Here is a 20,188-nt window from a genome sequence, read left to right as displayed (position 1 = left end):
CGCACAGGGCAGGACACTGGGATAACACAAAATTTAGTAGTTTACACGTGAACGCCGTGAAAATGAATATACAACTACGTTTGTCACAGGCGAGTTTTCGAATAATATTATTTCCTTTATACCAATATGTATTAGATTTGTTGGCAAGGAACATAACAATAAAAATGCGCAGGAGCGACACGTACACGCCGAGCAAGTCTTTATTGTCCGACGGCCCTGTCTGTGCGCGTTCACATGAGGACAATGTGGCCGTGCGCGGCGATGGAGGTAATCATTGTCCTGCGAAGATAACCTGTCCATCTATCTTTGTGACAATGTCTCAGAACATTATCTTGTCCTACAAATTGCTGTTCACACATGGACAATAGGTCGGATACAGTGACAGGACAATATTGCATTGTCCTCGTGTAAACGCTACTTAAGTTAAGTCAATGGCTGCAGATGTACAAATACAAGTACAAACTACTTCAATGTAGATAATTCAATAAACCAATTTTAAACCATTGAGACAAATTGATAATAATCTCATAAATTTCAATAACATAACATAGATTCTAGAAGGAGAAGTAATATCACTTTTCCAGTTGAGAACTTGTTTGATGATACTTGGGGTACCCTTTTCTTAAAGACGAAAAAGTAATTGAGCGTAGAATTGGAAATCCAGTGATCACAATCTAAACATAGGAAAAGTTCTACATATATATTGGTGTTAAGAATAAAATTGCAGTCATTTTACAATTTAAAAAAAAGGATCATAAAGTATAAATATTTGTGTTTATTTAATTAAAAAGTAAAATAGCATAATTTACTAAATATAACAGTGAAATATGTAAACAATTATGCTACTTAAAAATATATGATTATTCTATTGTGAGCACAAAAATACTGTTGATTTAAATCATATTTATTTAAGCGTCCTTGACAAGAATAAATCAGCTATGTATTATAATGATTTCATGTATTTAAATTAAAATATAATATTCATTTATAGATTATATTAAAAAATGAAAAAATACTACGCATAAGTAAATTATGTTCTTAATGTTTTATGCTACGAGATAGCTTAGTATAGCTTTTTTAATTGTGTCAATGTGAAAAAAAAAAACATTGGGAAATATGTTCCTAATTATATTTTGGCACATTGGAGAGTGGTACATATTTATAAATGAAAATTCAGTGGCAAGATTCTTAAAACCAAACCAAACATATTTAACAAAATAATATTTTATCTAGAGCTTTGATCCGCGCTGCACTAATTAGATTAATATTAAATATTCCCCCCCCCCATGTCTTGTGAACTATATATTTTATTTAACAAATTATAACTTAGATGTTTCTCCAAATTTAATGTATCATTTAAACATGAGATTGTTGGTGGTAATGGAAGGAACAGTTTATGCTCAAAATACTAGCTTTTTATTCGGTTTGATTCTGTATGTCTTCTTTATAAAATTTATGATTCCATAAAGTATTGTTTAGTTGATTGTAATTTGTTAAACCCTATTTGCTTTTCTTGAGTCTACAATGGCTGAGAAAGAAAAATTCAATAGCCAATATTTTGGAACATTCTACAAGATTTAAAACTTTTTTTAGTACTGTTTTGTCGAAGTCTACTTGTTATCACATCTGAACCACCTTCAAAATATAATTTTTCGTAATTAACTGAACCATGGCTTATACAAGATTTGAGATCTGGACAATTCTTCCAGGTATCAACCTGCATCAGGCTAGTCTGAAAATGTAACTGGGATTTGGTTAGTAGTTGAGACATTTGAACATTATGATCTTTGATTCTCCTACTTCAGTGGTCTGATTCTGAGTCCGCGCTATCACAAGTTAATGCTGAAATTAACACGGCCGCGCTTTAATGTAAATCCAAATGCGTATTCTGTTAACACGAGCTCGTGTTTAATTATCGCAAACTTCGAATCAGACTTCTGGAGAGTTTGTTCAAATCAAATTGCCCGGGTGAAACTATTTACTTAATACTTTTTACCAAAAAAAATAATTTTTAATAGGTCCCAAGAGTATGGACCTATTAAAAGAAATCTTTCTCCAGAGTTATGCCCGCATTTTTTACTAGAATACATTAATTTTTGTTTCTCAAAAAAATGTATTTGTACCTCCTGTAGTTCATTATCTTATGATACACCCTTTTCTAAAAAAAGATTAAAAAACTTACATAAAATATTACACAGTCTTGTTCCATTGTAAAGGTGAAAGTTCTATAGGTTACATAAGAGGGGTCGATATTTAAAAATGTAATTAGTTTTTGAGCAAGCTGACTTAGAAGCAACTCATTTAAATAGATGTTATTTGGAAAATCAGACTATGGTATTTCAATAATATGAAAAGCATTACAATAACACTAGTTTAACAAGCCTCATTATTTACTTTATTTTATTGGAAAGCCAAAAGGCATTTATAAAAATATAGGATAATTATTATAAATACATTTCATTGTGAGGAGTGAGATCTATGAACAATAAAAATATTATGCTTTATAAAAATATATATATATAAAGTAACAAACATTTAGTAAATAATAATCTTATCACTTTTAATACAGATAGTAAAAAAAATATTGCACAAAAATTTCTTTTGATATACAAAAATAAACCATTTTTATTATTTTAAACCAATATTTTAAAGTGTTTTGGTATATTTTTTTTCTTACATCATATCTCTTTTATTGAATGATTCTTGCCTCAATTGAAATATTTCATTAAATCTAAATCTAAAATAAATAATGATAATAAAATAAAAACAAAATCATACTATAAACCAGGAGCATGCTGTGCATTTATAGTAATTTTAGTAAAACATTTCAACAATAATAAGATGTGGAAAACACAATATTTATTCGTGTTCTAAAATAAGCTAAATGATATTAAGATTCACTAACAAAAACGATTAATTTTTATTGTATATACCTACATAGTATAATATTCAGTATATGCGACAAAATTCCCGCGAGCTATACAAACGTCTTATGATCACAGCAGCCTTTTCTCACCTTCAAATTTACACATACTATAGTACTTGAGGTTTATAAATCCGCGAATTCTTATCTCAGTTAGTAGGCTGCTGGCTTACCGCATCCCACAGTAGTTTGCAATGATTGAAATAAAAAAAAGTTAATAAATAGCGTTTTGTATGATGCGCCTGCACATCATTGTTAATTAATCATTATTATATTACAGGCATCTATAATTGGTTCAATATCTAGTAAAATTAGTTTAGTACCTTTAGTAAATAAAAGTTACAATTTGTGTGCAGTTTGAATGAGTGGATTTGAGAGTTTAAATATTTACCTACCTATTTCTAGTTCTTTGTATTAAAAGTCACCGCATGTTTCTGGTTCGAATGTGTTTTTAATAAATCTTACATCTTTTAATACTGATGACTCGGAGTATTCTTCTTTATGTAGGAATTTTCGTAATTCCTTCTGAGCCCAGATGAGCTGGATGTATCTAGAGGAGATGATACACCAAATGGAAACCTAGAGGATTCTAGAGGGACATTTTCAAAGGGGTTATAGCCAGATGTATTAGTAACAGCGGGAGATTTTGGAGGCATCGATCTAGGAGAGTCAAATGGTAATTTTTTAGAACTGTTTTCGGCATTTCTCTTAAGTCCCGATGAAGACGGTTGACTGGATGGCGATCTCGGTCTTACAGAAGATCTCGGTGAATCGAAAGGATTTTTCTTTCCGGTGCTAGCAACTTCAAACTGGAAACCAGCATTAGAAGGTTTTCTTATTTTATCAGAATCCTTCAAATATTTCCAGGTGCTACTCTGCTCGAGATAAGAATTATTGATACTGTCATCTCCTCTTTGACTGTATATCCATTCTACAAGAGATGTCTATAGTTAGCATATACACACAAAAAATATCTGATCAAATGTCAAAATTAAATTAAATAAAGATAAATTATTAAAAATAAGCTTTAAATTTATTTCAACAGAGGGGGAAAACATTTTTGAGAAGGGAATATGGAAGTCTAGGCATTTACAGGGCTTATGACCTGTCATTGGCTGGTTTAAGTGGCCACTTTACACACTGTGTAACATTCACCATTCTGCCCATGTTTGAACATCCACATTTCCTCAACTTTTCCATCTGTTGACTTTTGTGAAGTAAAAGAGCTGAAACCTTTATCACGTAGGTGAGATTCATCCGGCTGAACCAAATCACCTACTAGGCAACGCCTGAAAACAATTTTCCAATTTTTATACTTCTGCTTTTACCAGGTAGTAATTCAACAATGTTTGATTATGTCCAAATGCTTGCAGACTGGCTGGATTTCATCCCTAGGGAGTTGTTCATATTTAAATTTATTTCAACAGAGGGAAAACATTTTTGAGAAGGGAATATGGAAGTCTAGGCATTTACTGGGCAGAATGGTGAATGTTACACAGTGTGTAAAGTGGCCACTTAAACCAGCCAATGACAGGTCATAAGCCCTGTAAATGCCTAGACTTCCATAGTCCCTTCTCAAAAGTGTTTTCCTCTCTGTTGAAATAAATTTAAATATGAACAACTCCCTAGGGATGAAATCCAGCCAGTCTGCAAGCATTTGGACATAATCAAACATTGTTAAAAATAAGCTTATTTAAGTTAACACCTTCGTGGACACTTTTCTCATAGGATCTACTCATATGGCTACATATCACAACTTAAAAATAAAATAAAAAACATTTCCGATTGGACTATAGCTGATAGTTTGAAGTAAATCTTATTTGATTCACATATTGGGAAACCTTTGTAGCTAACTATTTTTTTATAGAGACAAAACATCTCCTCGTACCATATAATAACTTCAGTTTTACATCTGCTATAGCCGTCTTTTCACTACCGATGTATTTTAAGCTGATGGCTATAGCCTTCATAACCGTGAACTAGGTAATGTTTGTATAGAACCTACCAGAAGAAATATTGTAACATTATAAAAAATATATATACATACGTATATTTTCCTTTTAAGTGCTTGGATTCTAAATAAAAAATGTTTTTTTTAAAAATATTCTTGTGCATCAGAAATTTACGTTCAAATGTATCAATTGAAGATAATATGAAGTAATGTATTTTTATGTTTTTTTATTATGTATTTTTGAATTATTTAATTTAGTACTCACTGTTATTTGGTATATAATTTATTACTCTTATTTCTTACTTTAGTATAGAGTGAGTTTCTAGAAACCATATCTCAATTATCATTTCGATTGTATTTTTTTATTTTTTCTATTGATCTTAAGAATACTATTATTTTGTATATTTGATTATGTATGAATCTAAATTTGTATAATTTATATTTTAATATTTTTATCCGATTATTTTTTTTACATTGTCTTCTTTGAAAGTTTATTATTTATACTTTGTTTTTCTGGATTGTTATTCTATTGCATCACATGTCATTACAATTTAGTTTAATTAATTTTACTATGTATTTTTCATTGTTAATTATTATGGCTCGACACGGGCACATCCTAAAAAGCTTTAATAACTTCATTAATATTTAAACAAGTGTGATTTGGAATGAATAAATTATTGAATACTTACGCCCTCTTGTGACTTTGGCAATGGCATCCAATAGAAACTCTTTGTCTTTAGATTCCAAAACAAGCATATCACGTAAAATATTTACCATGCTTTTTTGAGCTAAAGATTTAGCTCGTAAGTAATAAGCACCAACGCTAAAAAAAACACTATGTTACATTCTGTACACAGTTTCTGATTTTATCAATAGGCAATAAAGAAAATATATAAAAACAAACAGATAATATTATTTGTCTAATATAATAATTTATCTCTACAATTTTCATGTCTACCGGTTTAAGGGTGTACCCGTTTCATCATCAGGACAACACTGAGGACAGAAAAATAATCAATCACACACACTATTCCCCTTCATTCTTAACTTCGCTCACTGCTAAGAAATCCAACTTAATAAATTTTTGTAAACGAAAAGGTTAAAAAAAACAAAAGATTAAAGACCGGTATGTTTTAAAACCACCAGTAGACAAAAAAAGGAGTTATTTAACAAAAAAAATTTGAGTAAAAACTTAATGTTTTAATATGTAAATAATTACAGTATTTCCAAGCGTTTATTTAACTTTTGACACATGGGCGCCTATAAAGTTCCGTAATTATTGACAGGCAACCATAGACCGAAAAATGCAATACTTCATGTTTTTTTCATTACGATAGTGAAGCGACATGTTCTTTTGCTCCGATATTTATCGATATCGATGTTTATTGAGCCTACTTATGCAATGAGGATTATACAAGTTGATTTTTTTTATGAAAAAATATAAAATGTGAACTAAATTAAAACCAGAAATTAAAAAAAAAAAAATCTATCGAAAGCCACAGTATTTTTATTCACTTAATAATGAATACGACTAATTTACATGAAATATAAATGTCTAACTGATTCAATATTGTGAAAATATCAAATGTTTTTTAAAAACTACTTATCGATTTCTGAATACGCAATTGTGATGCACGCCTTGGCGGTCAAAGCTCTACGCAACTCTGGAAAGAGGAGCCAACGCTATCTAGTATTATTTGTCAAAGTACAACAAGATACAAAAAAAAACTCACACCGTTTCAGATGCCCGATTGACTCTGACCAATAATATTGGTCTGTAATGCTGATAGTCGATCCACTACACTATCACATTAAATTTCTGTGTGAATTTCCAAAGAAAACGGCAGTGAAAAATATTGATACTTTCTTGTAGGCTTACAAAAGATGACTTTAAATTTATTTTATTGTAAAAAATCGTCGGATTCTTCCCCATATGAACTGGAATCATCACTTGAATCCTCAGTAACATTAATTGTAAATTCTCCTGTATTAACAATGTCAAGTGCAATATCACGATCCCAATCAGGAAATATCTTCTTCTTTGTGCTTTCGACGACATTCACCCAGTTTTCAGGCGTCACATTAGCACACGCATTTTTAAGAAGATCTATCATTTTCTTAGGGGTAAAAGGAGGAGTTGTGTTGTTTCTAGCTGCGTGTCCTTTGACTTGTGCCCGGATAAGCTCAATAGCATTGTATTGACAGTGGTATGGGGGAATTGACAATGACAAACTCCAATTAAGGAGTTTATTGAGACTGTATTTAAAGTTTCTTTTGTAAAGAAATGATGTATTTTTTGCAATATTTTTTATTGAATGAAGACTTTAAAAAAAAAAAGTTTTACTACAGCGCTTTCGTAATATAAACTCTGCTTTAAACGTCTGGGTATGTTTATAAACTACAAAATGTTGAAATTAAAACTTTTTCATAAATAAAGTCAATTTTTATGAGAAATCGATTCGGTAACGCATTAGGACATCCCTAATCGATACATAATCGAGCTGTCAAAAGTCAAATAAATGGTTGGATAGAGTATAAGTTGATGTAGTTACCACATGGCAATAAGCATGAATGCCACCACTCCAGGTTTTGTTATGTACATTACAGTAGAAAAGAATGGACTCCCTTCTTTCAAGTTGAGTATGCCATCAACAAACATTAAGTAAACATGATGGTAATTTTTAAATGGTCCGCACCCACCAGTTTCAACTCTAGAATAATATTAATAAAAATTGTACATTACAACTTTTGTTAAGTATATATTGTTAATTGTTAAGAAAATGAATGCAATTGGCTATTTGTTACATTCATGTCATGCATTACTTATATTTTTAAAAGATATATTTCTTGATAAACCATCATGGTTCCCTCTCCGTTTGACGGAGCAAAGGGCATTGCATTGGTTCTCCGATTGTTTTCCCTTCATTTGTAATATACACAAATGCAAGATGATCAGTCTTACACGTCATGTGCCAAACCAGGGACTATGAATGTTGCATTGAAAAATCGCTAAATAAAAAAAAATTCACGTCGACCTTGATACATAGTTTTATTAGAAAGTATCAACCAAACTACTTTGAATTTTAAAAGTAAACAATTTATATTCCTGGATATGACTGAGGCTGCAAAACTACTCGAAAGTCAATAAAGAAAAGTAAAACTAAATTGAGAAGTTTCATTGATACTTTTGTGTATATTAAAGCAGATGCTCGCTGAACTATGCCTTTTTTAATCAATTATACTACAAGAAAAAATTAAGAGTCCTTCTCACTAGGGAAACTTGTTCTAAGGAGGACTGCACAGTGCTAAAAAAAATAATTTAGATTGTTCACATGTTATGAAGCATTTTAAACAGTTTGGCAGAGAATAATCCTTGCACCTTTGACCAAATGTTGTTTTATAGGGAAGACTATTAGAATGATAAATTAATAATTAATTATAACATTGATATTATTTCTTTCCCTTGTTATACTCATGTCCCTGAGCATGACGACGTCCATCTCCAAATCTGTCTAGCAGAATAATTTTAGTATATATTAGGCATATCTCAGGCACACCAAAGGCTTTAAAATTATTTATAGATGGAGTTCTTACCGGTGCCCTTTTAATATTATTTTGCTTGATTACATTAGTTCTGTATTTAAAAAAATATATTATTTACCCCGTGAAAATGTATCCCAATGTAAGCAGTATCACTAGAAGAGACATGAAAATAAGAACCAGGAAAAAGGTTTCAGTTTGTGCAGCTCGCCAGGACTTGGATGAAGGCTGACAAGTGTATTGTATACCGAGTCTCTTCATGTAGAATGTGATGAACATCTTTAGGGAGACTATAACACTAATTATAGGAGAGTAGAACAGTCCCATCCATAGAAGAGTTTGATTGTATATTAAACCAAGGGTGTTTCTAGCTATATCGAATTCTGGAATTGTTAACTTTGTCCATAGATACCTGCAATCACACATATGGTAAGTAAGAAAATAATGTGATTGTTAATTGGGCTGGTGGGTATTTTGTAGTACTCCATATCGAATAAATAAATCTAGAGATTTTTTTGAGTAAGTTGGTAATATTACGAGATATTTAAAAAAAGAAACCTATTATAATAATTTAGATGTAGTCAAAACACAATTGTATAAACAGTTGTTTATATTACAATATTGCATTAATGAAAAAATCCTCCCAGAAAGTAGAAAGATAGTCTTTTCTACCATTTGAATACCATAATGATTTTTCAAGAATCCAATTAAATTTGATTTATTTGAGGGGAGAACAAACTTTTATCGATGCATATATAATATTTTTAGTAATATTAATACCACATCACATTAAAAAAATTCGCCTAAAATTTAATTACATTAATATGGACATTTTCTTGGATTTTTAGAAATAAACACAAAACAACACATTATGCAATTCATATTTCTGTTTTAAACAATCAAAATACATTTTTAACTTACTTGTTTATGATAGACCGCATTAACTCAATGATTGGCATTATGATTATAGAGAATATGAAGTCAAAAATAATTAATCTATATACTTCTTGGCCTAAAGATGTTTCCCAACACTGAAATAAAATAAAATTCAAATTATAACAAATAAAGGCAGGAAAAAATAAAGCTCAGTCAATACAATACTTAAGAATATAACTTACTTGGTTTTGTGATCTCAGCCAAAATATAACTAAAATGGCGACAACTACAACTTCTAACGCAAATGTTCTCAAGAGGGTTATAAATATTGCAGTACGAGGGTTGCTGTAGTGTTCATATCTGAAACAAAAATAAAATAAGGTAAATATATCTGCACATAAACAAAATATAATCGAATTGTTAAAACAATATAGTAGCTAAACAATTTGAGTTATTAAGGCAGGTAGTTGGCCTGCCAAGGTATACAAAGACAGCATTCTCCACTTTTTTTAGTTTTGAGTAATATGCAATAAATGTTTTTTTAGTACTTTTCCCCGGCTGCAAAGATAATTTACTATTTTAGCTAGAAGTTAAATTTTGTTGCAATTAATCGGTAAATTATTGACTTATTTTAAATTAATAGATGCTTCTTCTACAGGTAAAATCACTAAAATGTTTTTCCCAACGCTGGCTGATGCAGCAAATTTCCGTCATCATCACCAAAGTACTTTCGAAACGACCCAAATTTTTACTGGACACGGAGCGATGAGAAGTTATCAATATAGGTTTAAATTAAGGAATGATGACTATTGTCCATGCGATGATATTTCTTCACACAGTATCGAACATCTGTTATTTTAGTGCCCATTTTTCAGTTTGCAATGCCATAATCTTGAAGCAGAAGGCAGGAAAGATGGAATATCCTTAACAGATATCCACACTGTAGTTAAAAGTAGTTATCACGCGCCATTGTTCTTGAACTTTGCAACAATGGTGATTGGACTCATAAAGGTAATAAACCAAAATCAGTGATCGAACCTCCCATTTCCAAGACAAACAAAAACGATTTTTTCCGAGTACCTAAGCCTTGTACATGACACGTAAGGCTACTAAATACAAGGGTCTAAATATATGTAAAAAAAATAAAAAAAATAATAGATACTTTTGGTTTGTTATTTGATTTTTGTTCTATAACGTAAAGGAGACTGCCGTTGTATTACAAAACTAAACATATTGAGTAAAGAATGTACAAGATACTGCCCTGCCATTTATGCTCCGAAACCTTTGCAGTTGTCTATACTATTTTTGTTTCTCTATCGAAGGTTTTGAATCTAAATACACTTATATTTTACATATCATTATTATTTATGTATAAAGATAATTGAATTACCTAGATATAAAACTGAATATCATTGGCACAATCAGCATGATTAGTGTTATAATAACCGCCATGATGATTCTGTAACTTGAAACTCTTATGGTAGTTACAACACCCGGAACATCCACAATGCTGTCATCTAAAAGAGTAACCAGCAACACTCCTGTCAAGCAGAGGAGAGTAATGGCGAATCCATGTACCAAAAATTTTATAAACAGTCGAGAAAATCGCATGGAAGATGATTTTTTATATTTTACTTTGCTGCTGTCACTCAGTAATTCCTGTAAGAGAGAAAAAAAAACATTTTTATTTTGAAAAAGCTACCCTGAAAAAAATAACTGATGCAGATTTGAAAATAGAATGCTGTCTTCATCTGATGATTCACTGGTGTTCTATTGTTTATGTGTAGCATGAATAAAATAGGGATGGGAAATCATACAATATAAAATGTGCACACGCACATCACCACAGACACTAATTTGTAGCGCAGAATAATTGAGCACAAACTTACTGTTTTGGGCTAGTGGGTGTTTTACTAATTGAACTTGTATTGTGTGAAGTTAGCTTCAAGATGTTGTTAGTTAGAATGTACAGTAAGAAGTTGTAGGGAGGTATTAATCGTGGTAATCAGTAAAACTACCGTAACATCTAGGTACCGTTTGACTTTTGACAATAAGTTGAAATTTTTTCATGATGAAATCTTATGTTTGTGTTTTTGATATTATGTGGTCATTGCTAGAATAAAAAAATATTCATCTAGTATTTATTAGTTCCATTTTATTCTTTTCAATTCAATTTATGAAAATTTTTAAGTGAATAAATATCAAATATTTAAAATGTCTTATTTTTTATATTTGTTTATATAAATAATAGCAAAAAACATAGATAAGCCATAACAAAATTAATAAAAACCCTACCCAGGCTTCTAAGGTAGAAAAAAGATTATATTATTGGTTTCTTGAGAATAATTTCTTCACTAAACAACAATACATTTATATGAAGATTATTCTACAAAAAATGGTTTTCAAATCCGTTTTCGAGATGATAATTGCTGCTCAATGCTAATATGGTGATAATTAGTAAAGAATGTTTTTTTTTTATCCTTTATTTTGCGTAATATCAAGTTTGTTAAGTTATGTTTAGTTTATGTATATTTGTAACTTGATGAATATTTTTTTTTTTTTATAAATAATAAATAAATACCTTCAGTTCATTGAATAAAATTCTGGATTTTAAGGTTGCAGCTTGTGGAGATGATATTCCAAAATCCCAGCCACAAAATATTTTGTTTGCGTACACATTTTTAAGTCCACCAGCAGTTTCAATAAAGCTGACTCTGTATGAACGAGCCATCCTAAAATGAAATGACAGATTAAAAATGTAATCCATTACATTTATGACAACTTAAAATTTTGGAAATGTGATGGCAAAATAAAGGGTATATCTGTAATTTTTTCCAAAACATATTTTCATATAGAGCATGCTAAAATCTGATGCTTTTTCGTATAACAAAAGGACATATCTCTAGAGCTTTTATCAAAATCGACATATTAAAATATGGGGTTCATTTATTCTTTTATATTTTCGGCTATGTGAAAGAAGGCATTATTTGTTTGTCCTGTACAGTTTACAAAATGAAAAAGAAGCGAGTTACATCGATGATCTTTTTCAGGGTTTTTATTCCAAGTGATGATTGTCCTTCTTGTTGAAGTTTCAGAAAGCATTGCAGCGTTCATCATCATGATCTGATGTGACATCAGCCTATTACGAAGGACAAACAACATATTGATGGTGATACTGCAATACAGTGTAACCTGTTTTTTCACAGAAAATGTTTTACTGTCATACATACATTATAGGCTACTAAAAGCCATTAATTTTAAATTATTTCTATTTTTACTCTAAATAATGATAGTTTTTTCAGCAGTATTTTTGGTTAATTAAATTGGTAAGAAATATATTAGGTTCCTCTTCCGAAAAATTTAATTAATAGTTACGCTAGTGCAGTATCATCAACGTTATGGCATAATAACTCAGAAGAACATCACCAGTATCCAAAAGACTGAAAAAAATCTACAAACTTGAAGTTATATTGACTGTTTACTGTTGCGCTTGCCATCATCAAAATCGTACTTTTACTTCTGCAAATTCACACATCTCATTTATGTGTGCATAGAGCACTGCAATGCTAAATAAAATGCAACGTATCTTGATCGTCTATAACAGGAAGGTAAGGTGATCAGTCATACGCTTCAGGTGCCAGTCCAGGGACAAGAAATATTTCAGTGAAAACCCCCATATAAACTACATTTTATATCAACCGTCCTAGGAAACGAACCCAGGATCTCAGGCATGGTGACAAATGCGGCGACTACTCTAATACGAGGCGGACTTGTCTCCACTAGATTTCCTATTCAGGATTTTTACTTGAGATAAGCCATCGAGTCGCAAACACGCTTCGAGGGTTCTAGTTCTATTTCACACAAAGAACTGTATTCTTCACTTCATCCACCCAGATATAGACCAAAATAAATTCGTTATATTGTATTGTTGTAATAAAAATGTTTTTTTTTAGTAGTAATGATTAGTATCAGTAAAATAGTATTTTCTGTGCGGGGATGATAATTGCATAGTATTATGGTTACCTTATTGACAAGACAATAAACATCGTGAAGTACATGATAAGCATCGTAAAGAAATACGCATAAGGAATATTGTAGTAGTGTCCTGGGGACACACTGAAGACCACCGGTGAATAAAATCCATAATATAATGTCGAATTTGTGAAAAATCCCTGTAAACCAAAACAAACATAATGAGTTCAGCGGTTTTTTCATTTGTTAAAATACTGTCAACTAAGCGAAAAAAAAAAAATATGTATCGTGTTATCATCGCCATGATTTTTTAAAGATTTGTAATTTTAAAATTACTCCGCCTCTGATGTCACGAGTTGCCGTCGGTGAGTTACCACATAGCTGTCAAAATACACTAAACCTTGAAATAAAATGGCTATCCAGAAACCGGAAATTTATCACAACTCAAAAAATACAATAATTGATTGTTTATTGTTTACTAGAACCTGTGACATTTTAAAGAAATTAAATTTTTTCATACATTTTCGAGAAACTTTGCTGTACAATTAAATGCTCTAATTTTTACCGCGAGTAAGAAAACTTTTTTTTATCAAATTTTTTGTTAATTTTTCATAGCTCTATTTTCTACGGACTCGAGAATAATACACCAAGGTTTTTAGTGAATAAAATCAGAAAATGGAAACAACAGAATACAGAGATTGTAGATGAAATAATAATGTTTTAGGAACATACATTTTTAGTTTGTTAAATGAAACTATTCATAAGATGTTAAACTATGTATAAAAATAACACAAGTAATCTTAGAAATACAGTTTTTAACAATACTTAATGATAAAAAAGTAGTATTTAATCATCCAGATAAAAACAAATTGTTTTGACTGATTTGTTTAAGTTGATATAGTAAACTGTAATTATTCCTAAATAAAACGTAGTAAACTGATATTATTCCTAAATAAAACGTATGGATAGACAAACCTCTGTTATTAATCCTTGGAAATGAAAGACATGTCACAAAAAGAGAAAACATAAGTGGAACCTATAAAAATGTTTTGAGTATGTCCAAATGTTTGCAGACTGGCTGGAATTTCTCCCTAGGGTTCAAACATAGGCAGAATAATGAATGTTACACAGTGAGTAAAGTGGCCACTTAAACCAGCCAATGACAGGTCATAAGCCCTGTAAATGCCTAGAGTGTTATATTTTCTTCTCAAAAGTGTTTTCCCTCTCTGTTGCAACAAATTTAAATAGGAACCTATAACATTTGATTAAAATTTTAGGTGTAAATCTAGGTATTTTTCTTTTATATTTAATTTTTCATACAAAAAAAAATAGTTCACCCAACTAACATAAAGTATGAAAATCTTGTTCATTAGTGCCAAATTATTTAAGGTTAACAAAATATTTGAGGACGTTATTTTTTGTGAGTGGTAAAATTGATATGAATTATTAGGTGGGTAAATAAATAGGTTTTGTTCTACTCATACTAATTAAATCTGTTTGTTCTACATGATTTTTAAAACATCACAAGTCAAGACTTGTTTAAATGAAAAATTGTTTTCCATTAAAACTACGTATGTTTGTGAAAAAGGACATACTTACATAAATAGACATTTTTTAATTTTAAATTTAAAAAAAAAATATATATTTATCAAAAGCATACAAAAATTACCATATAAATTATCAAGTTCTACTAAACTGCATAAAATGCAGTTCGTTAGCAGGTGCTTATAGTTAAGTTCTAATATATATACATAATCTTATCTCTTAAATTCTATAAACATATAAAAAAAACTCTTATTACTATGAAAAAAAAGAAAAATATGTATGTACATCAAAAATAAAAAATTGTCCAAATAAAAAAGAAAAACACAAAAAAATCTTAATATAAAAAACCACGTTCTAAAAGCCAGATTCTTAGCAGACGTCTTTCTCTTGAGCCAGATAAGTTTTTTTGATTTTTAATATTTGATGGGAGCATATTACACATTTTTGGCATATTGTACTCTAGTGTTCTTTTCCCGTATTTATTATTGAATTTAGGGAGAGCTAGTTCATCTACACTAGTAAACCGAGTATTATATACATGCTGCAATCTATTTCTGTATTCAGATAGAGACGCATGCAAGAGTTATTACAGGATATAAGATTAAACATAATCAGGGATTAAGTGCACAAATTAGAAACAATACATTCCATGATAAAACATATTAAATGCTGATAATGTTATCAGCTGTCGATCTAATTAACTAAGTGGATAGTAAAAAAGGAAATGTATTATACACGATTATAAATACAGTCAGAGGAAGTTTTTTTTTAAAATAAGAAAAGGTTCATGATGATCAGATTCATGTCACAAAATAATACAATAAAGGGGAGATAAACAAGGAAGTTTTAATAAAATGATTTATTATAGGTATAGTAAAATACATCATCATCAGTCATAATGCAAAACCGCATAACAATTTTATTTTTTTACAGGGGGACCTATAAACTATTCTGTTAGTATATTACTTAAGATTTTAACCAACCAAAAATCCCCCAGAGTATAATAACAATTAACATTATTTAGAGGCCAAATATTGATCATTTTAAAGTAACAGTTTATAGACCCTAGAATGGTTTTATGCAGTAAAAATATATTTTTGTAAAAAAATGAGGTTACGCGGTATTGTAGTATCACTGATATCATGCAACTAGTACGAATTCTCATATTGAGTTCCCAGAATGTCATTTTGATAAATGCAATCAGAAGTTGAGAACACTTTAGGAGACAATACCAAAAGGTTTTGCTCAAATAAAATTACACAGCCAGAATTTGATTATGTGTTTTTGCATCAAAATGACATTTAACTCAACATATGGTGTTATTTACTTTATTTTAACATTAACCCTCCAAGGATGAGAAATTGTGTCTTTTATGAAATATTATTTTTGGTAAAAATTCGCTATTAATTATACACACTGTTTATTCCATTGTGGCACACAATATCAGCGTTGACAACCTCCATCAAGCTAAAATCGGTAGGTACATAATAATAAATCGATATTCGATAGACTAGTTACCAGTTTTACAAAAAATAATTTAACGGTTAAGCCAAAACTTGTTTTTTTTTTTATTTTCATAGGGGGGAGGAGTGGCCAAGATAAGAAATCAAATCACATATTAGAAACGGTCAAAACCCACTGTGAACGGCAGGGTAGGGGATGGGCTGCTGTTGTGTCAAAAATCGGTAAAGTTGGCAATGCTGCGCCATATATTAAAGAGTATATCTTTCGGGTCTACATATAGTAAACACAACCATATTTACTTAAAAATAGGAGTGAGGATAGTGTTTTGCACCAGTATCCACTGTTACTATATGGTCACGTATGTACTGGAAGGGTTAATGTGACTGGGTGTAAATAGATAATAAAATACATACCTGGCCTGAAAATATATCAAGAATGCCGAATTGCGCGGATTGTATTGGTGTATCATCGTAAACTGTGTAAAGTGCTTGTGGTATGACAATAAACGATATCAGAAAAATGCTGACACACATGTTCATAATAAAGAGCCAGCGTAGGAATCTAAAGTAGGTGGCCACACCTGAACCAAATCGACCTTCAATCACTTTAATACTTTCGTACCACAGTTCAAATGAGAATATTAAATTCCTGAAGTTTTGCTTCATCTGCAAAAAGAAAATAAACATTATTATACTGTTCTTGGATCACAACATAAATTCAAACATAACATATGTCTAAAACTGCAATCGGTTCCTATATGGGCTGTTAGTTCATGTTTATTTAAGCTTTACGCACATCCATAAGTGATCTGCAAAAAAATAATAATTGAAGTTTTCCTTGGCACTTATTGGAAAAAGGAGTAGGTAATTTACTTCACACAAATGTGATATATTAAAAAAATAAATTCTTTTAATAATCTTGTAATAGCAAGAGTTTTCTTCCATATTTACATGCAAAATCAAAACGTAATATGCTACACAGCTCATTAAAACAGATTAATATTATTTGTTAATGGAATATATTTTGTAGATACATTATGGCAACATGCATCATTCAAAGTTATAGTGTAATATTTAAAACAAAACAAACCTTTTTTCTCCAAAAGTTGAATCTATACTTAGTTCTTCGGAAAAATCCAATAGGTCTATGTTTTGATTTACGGCTAACAGAGGCTGTTATTTTCGCTCGGATATTCCTCTTGACAGTAAGGCACTGTGGTAAATCTCGAAGAGTCTCCCTGAAAATTATCAAATATTTTAGTTTAAATAATTGAAGATATATTAGAATAAGTACGTACATATAAAAATAATAAAACAAATTATAAAAGTATTACAATCGCATTTCTTCCGCATCAGGACTATCCTCCATGAGTGTTTCCACCTTTTCCATCTGTTGAACTATATGCTGGACTTGATTTTCTTGTGTTTCTGGATCACCATTATGTAACAATGGAGCATCCATTCCTGGTATATTTGTGCCCACAGCTCCTGCGATACATTAAATCAAATCAATGATACCTTAGTAAATTTTCTTAAAACTCTTCTCCAACTAATTATTGATCATGCATGTATGGGAACATTTCTGACTTTCGACCAAGTCCATTATCAACAATTTGTTGGGCTTGATCGTGCTATGCCTTTCTCAGTCTTCCCTTATTTCATTTATCATGATTTCTTTGTTAAAAATCAATGTTGTGTTGTCAACCTGATATAAGCTATGCAAAAAATATGCATAACAGAAAATATTACAGAAAACTATAAATGGGTATAAAATAAGATAAGAAAAAAATATTCTCTGTCCAGAATAGCATATCTTATGGTAGATCTACACGCTTGCCACAAGCCGCTCGGCAAGTCAAACCCCTCCTTTACACGCTTGCGCTAGTCGATGCTTGGGAAACGTGTGGATCAATCTTTAAAACTTGTTCACACATCTTAAGATTTCATTTGCATAGATTAATCTGCACATTGCAGAATATCGAATTTTCGTGTACCTAAATACTAAGATATGTATATTTAGGTATGAATACAGGTGGTTTATAATGGCTCACTTTACAGTCTGTGACTGTTACAATAATGGTGATAGAATATTTTCTAATGTAGAATTTGTAAACTCAAACAAAAACAAACAAACCATTACGCCGTTTCAGGCAGAGAGGATATAATGCATTGGTTTTCTTTGCCTACATCGCTTCCTCTACATTCATACATCTTCTCATGCACGTGCGTCAATTTTTCTGACTTTTGACATGTCCATCTTCAATTATTTGTTAGATATGATCATGCCATGTCATTCTCGGTCTTTCTCGATTTCTACATCCATCAACATTCGCAACCTAAATCTTTTTAGTCGTTCTTTCGCTGTCTATTCGAACTACATGTCCAAATAATGAAATTCTGTTCCTCGGTCATAATAAGACTAATCATGGTTTCCATGCGCCTCTACCTAGAATGATTAGATTTGTAAATGAAAATCAAGATCTTGATTTATTTTGATTGTAAATTGAATTTTTTTACAAATAAACTGAAAAAATATTCCCAATAAATTTACTGTATATTTGTAAAATTTACCTGGATTCCATAATGCCTGTCTAGTGTATTAATACCTGTCTTCGTTTTTTGTTAAATGATTTGTTTAAATTGGACACTGTCCGTAAATTTGTTAAATAAACAAATAAAACTCCTTTCTTGATTTTGTCAATAATGCTTATCTGACAAAATGAATGAATCTTGACATTTGTGGATCAATTGTACATAGTTTTATCGCATACGCCATTTACATTTGTAAACTCGATGGATTAATGTTTGCTTATTCTGTTAATAATGGGTATTTGTATCTAAAATTTCTGGTCAACGAAAATTGGCAAAAATGCTTACAATATTTTGATCACTCACCCACGTTCGTAACATGCCTGGATGGAAGAAAATTTATGGCATTTTGATGTGCATTTCTGTGAAGAGATCTGGCCCTTCGGACCGTATGAGCCGCGTGGCGCCATTGATCTCCCAACTCGTGGACTTCTGCATTCACACTGCGGCTTCTCGAATAGGTCCCGGAATCTCTCTCCGACATTTCATAGGAATTCCGGGGCTCAACTTCCTCTGCCGCCTCCACTCGATTGTTGTTAAACCGCCGCATGGTGACGCCAGTTAAGGCTGGAGACTTGTTTTCCTACCACAAACAATTGATTGACTAATTAACTATTGTAGAAACTCATCAAAACAACAGGTATCTTATCAGTTGTTATCTCGGTAATTTCCTAGATGCGAATGATTCATTATTAATTAGTTGACAACTCTTCAGATTTTTTTATTTATTTAATTCAAATGAAAATCTAGTACCTATTTAAAAGGACAGCGTAAGCATATTGTATAATATTATTCAACACAAGCGAAAATACCGAACAACAAAATATTACAAAAGAACCGAGCCAAACGTCAAAACTTTTCTGAACTTTTGATTTGTAGCTCGATTTGTGACATTTCGCGAATTGCCACAATAAGAACATGATCTAAAAATATGGTCAGCTGTTCTGTATTATAAAATGGGGGTACGTTGTTATTTCAAAATTGTAATAATTTTATATTACTTTTTCAAAGCTTGTTTTGTTTTCTCTAATACTGTTTTCCCCCTTTTAACATTTGTAAATATTGCATGTTTTTTTTTTGTAAAATTCATAACTAAAGGAAAAAATACATTTACAAAATTGGCAAGTTAGTTATGAATTTGTATTTTATTTTCATTTTCGAATAACATCTGAAGTGTCATTCTTGTGTTTGGTAATTTATTCAGAGTTTAAAACCATGGAATATAAACTTCTTCATCCCTCTGTGAAAACAATAAAACAGTACAATAAAAAAAGTCAGCGGTTGCTGCATCACGCCTCATAATGAAATATTTGAGCAAATCATAAGAAC

The 20,188-nt window shown here is 30.8% G+C and overlaps 1 protein-coding gene across 2 annotated transcripts; it reads right to left on the bottom strand.

Annotated features, from left to right (window-relative positions):
* Positions 1–541: 541 nt before the first annotated feature.
* On the bottom strand, positions 542–19,751 carry LOC148283111 (transmembrane channel-like protein 5). 2 transcript variants are annotated; one of them, XM_088224078.1, is made up of 15 exons: positions 19,613–19,751; positions 19,166–19,442; positions 17,605–17,758; positions 17,361–17,508; positions 16,685–16,936; positions 13,314–13,462; positions 11,872–12,022; positions 10,681–10,949; positions 9,533–9,650; positions 9,336–9,445; positions 8,536–8,826; positions 7,427–7,585; positions 5,564–5,697; positions 3,389–3,854; positions 542–674 (listed from the first exon to the last, which is right to left on the bottom strand). In XM_088224078.1, exons 2-14 carry the CDS (start codon positions 19,407–19,409, stop codon positions 3,394–3,396), a joined length of 2,640 nt encoding a protein of 879 aa, XP_088080204.1. In that variant the 5' UTR covers positions 19,410–19,442; positions 19,613–19,751; the 3' UTR covers positions 542–674; positions 3,389–3,393. The 2 variants fall into 2 exon arrangements, with proteins under 2 accessions (XP_088080204.1, XP_088080202.1); XM_088224076.1 differs by lacking the exon at positions 542–674 and having other exon boundaries at positions 3,332–3,854.
* Positions 19,752–20,188: the final 437 nt, after the last annotated feature.

This window comes from Micrasema longulum, unplaced genomic scaffold (assembly GCF_059751315.1).
Source record: "Micrasema longulum isolate JH-2025_06_02 unplaced genomic scaffold, ASM5975131v1 h1tg000261l, whole genome shotgun sequence".
Taxonomy (NCBI): domain Eukaryota; kingdom Metazoa; phylum Arthropoda; class Insecta; order Trichoptera; family Brachycentridae; genus Micrasema; species Micrasema longulum.
This window is presented reverse-complemented; position numbering and strand designations above follow the sequence as displayed.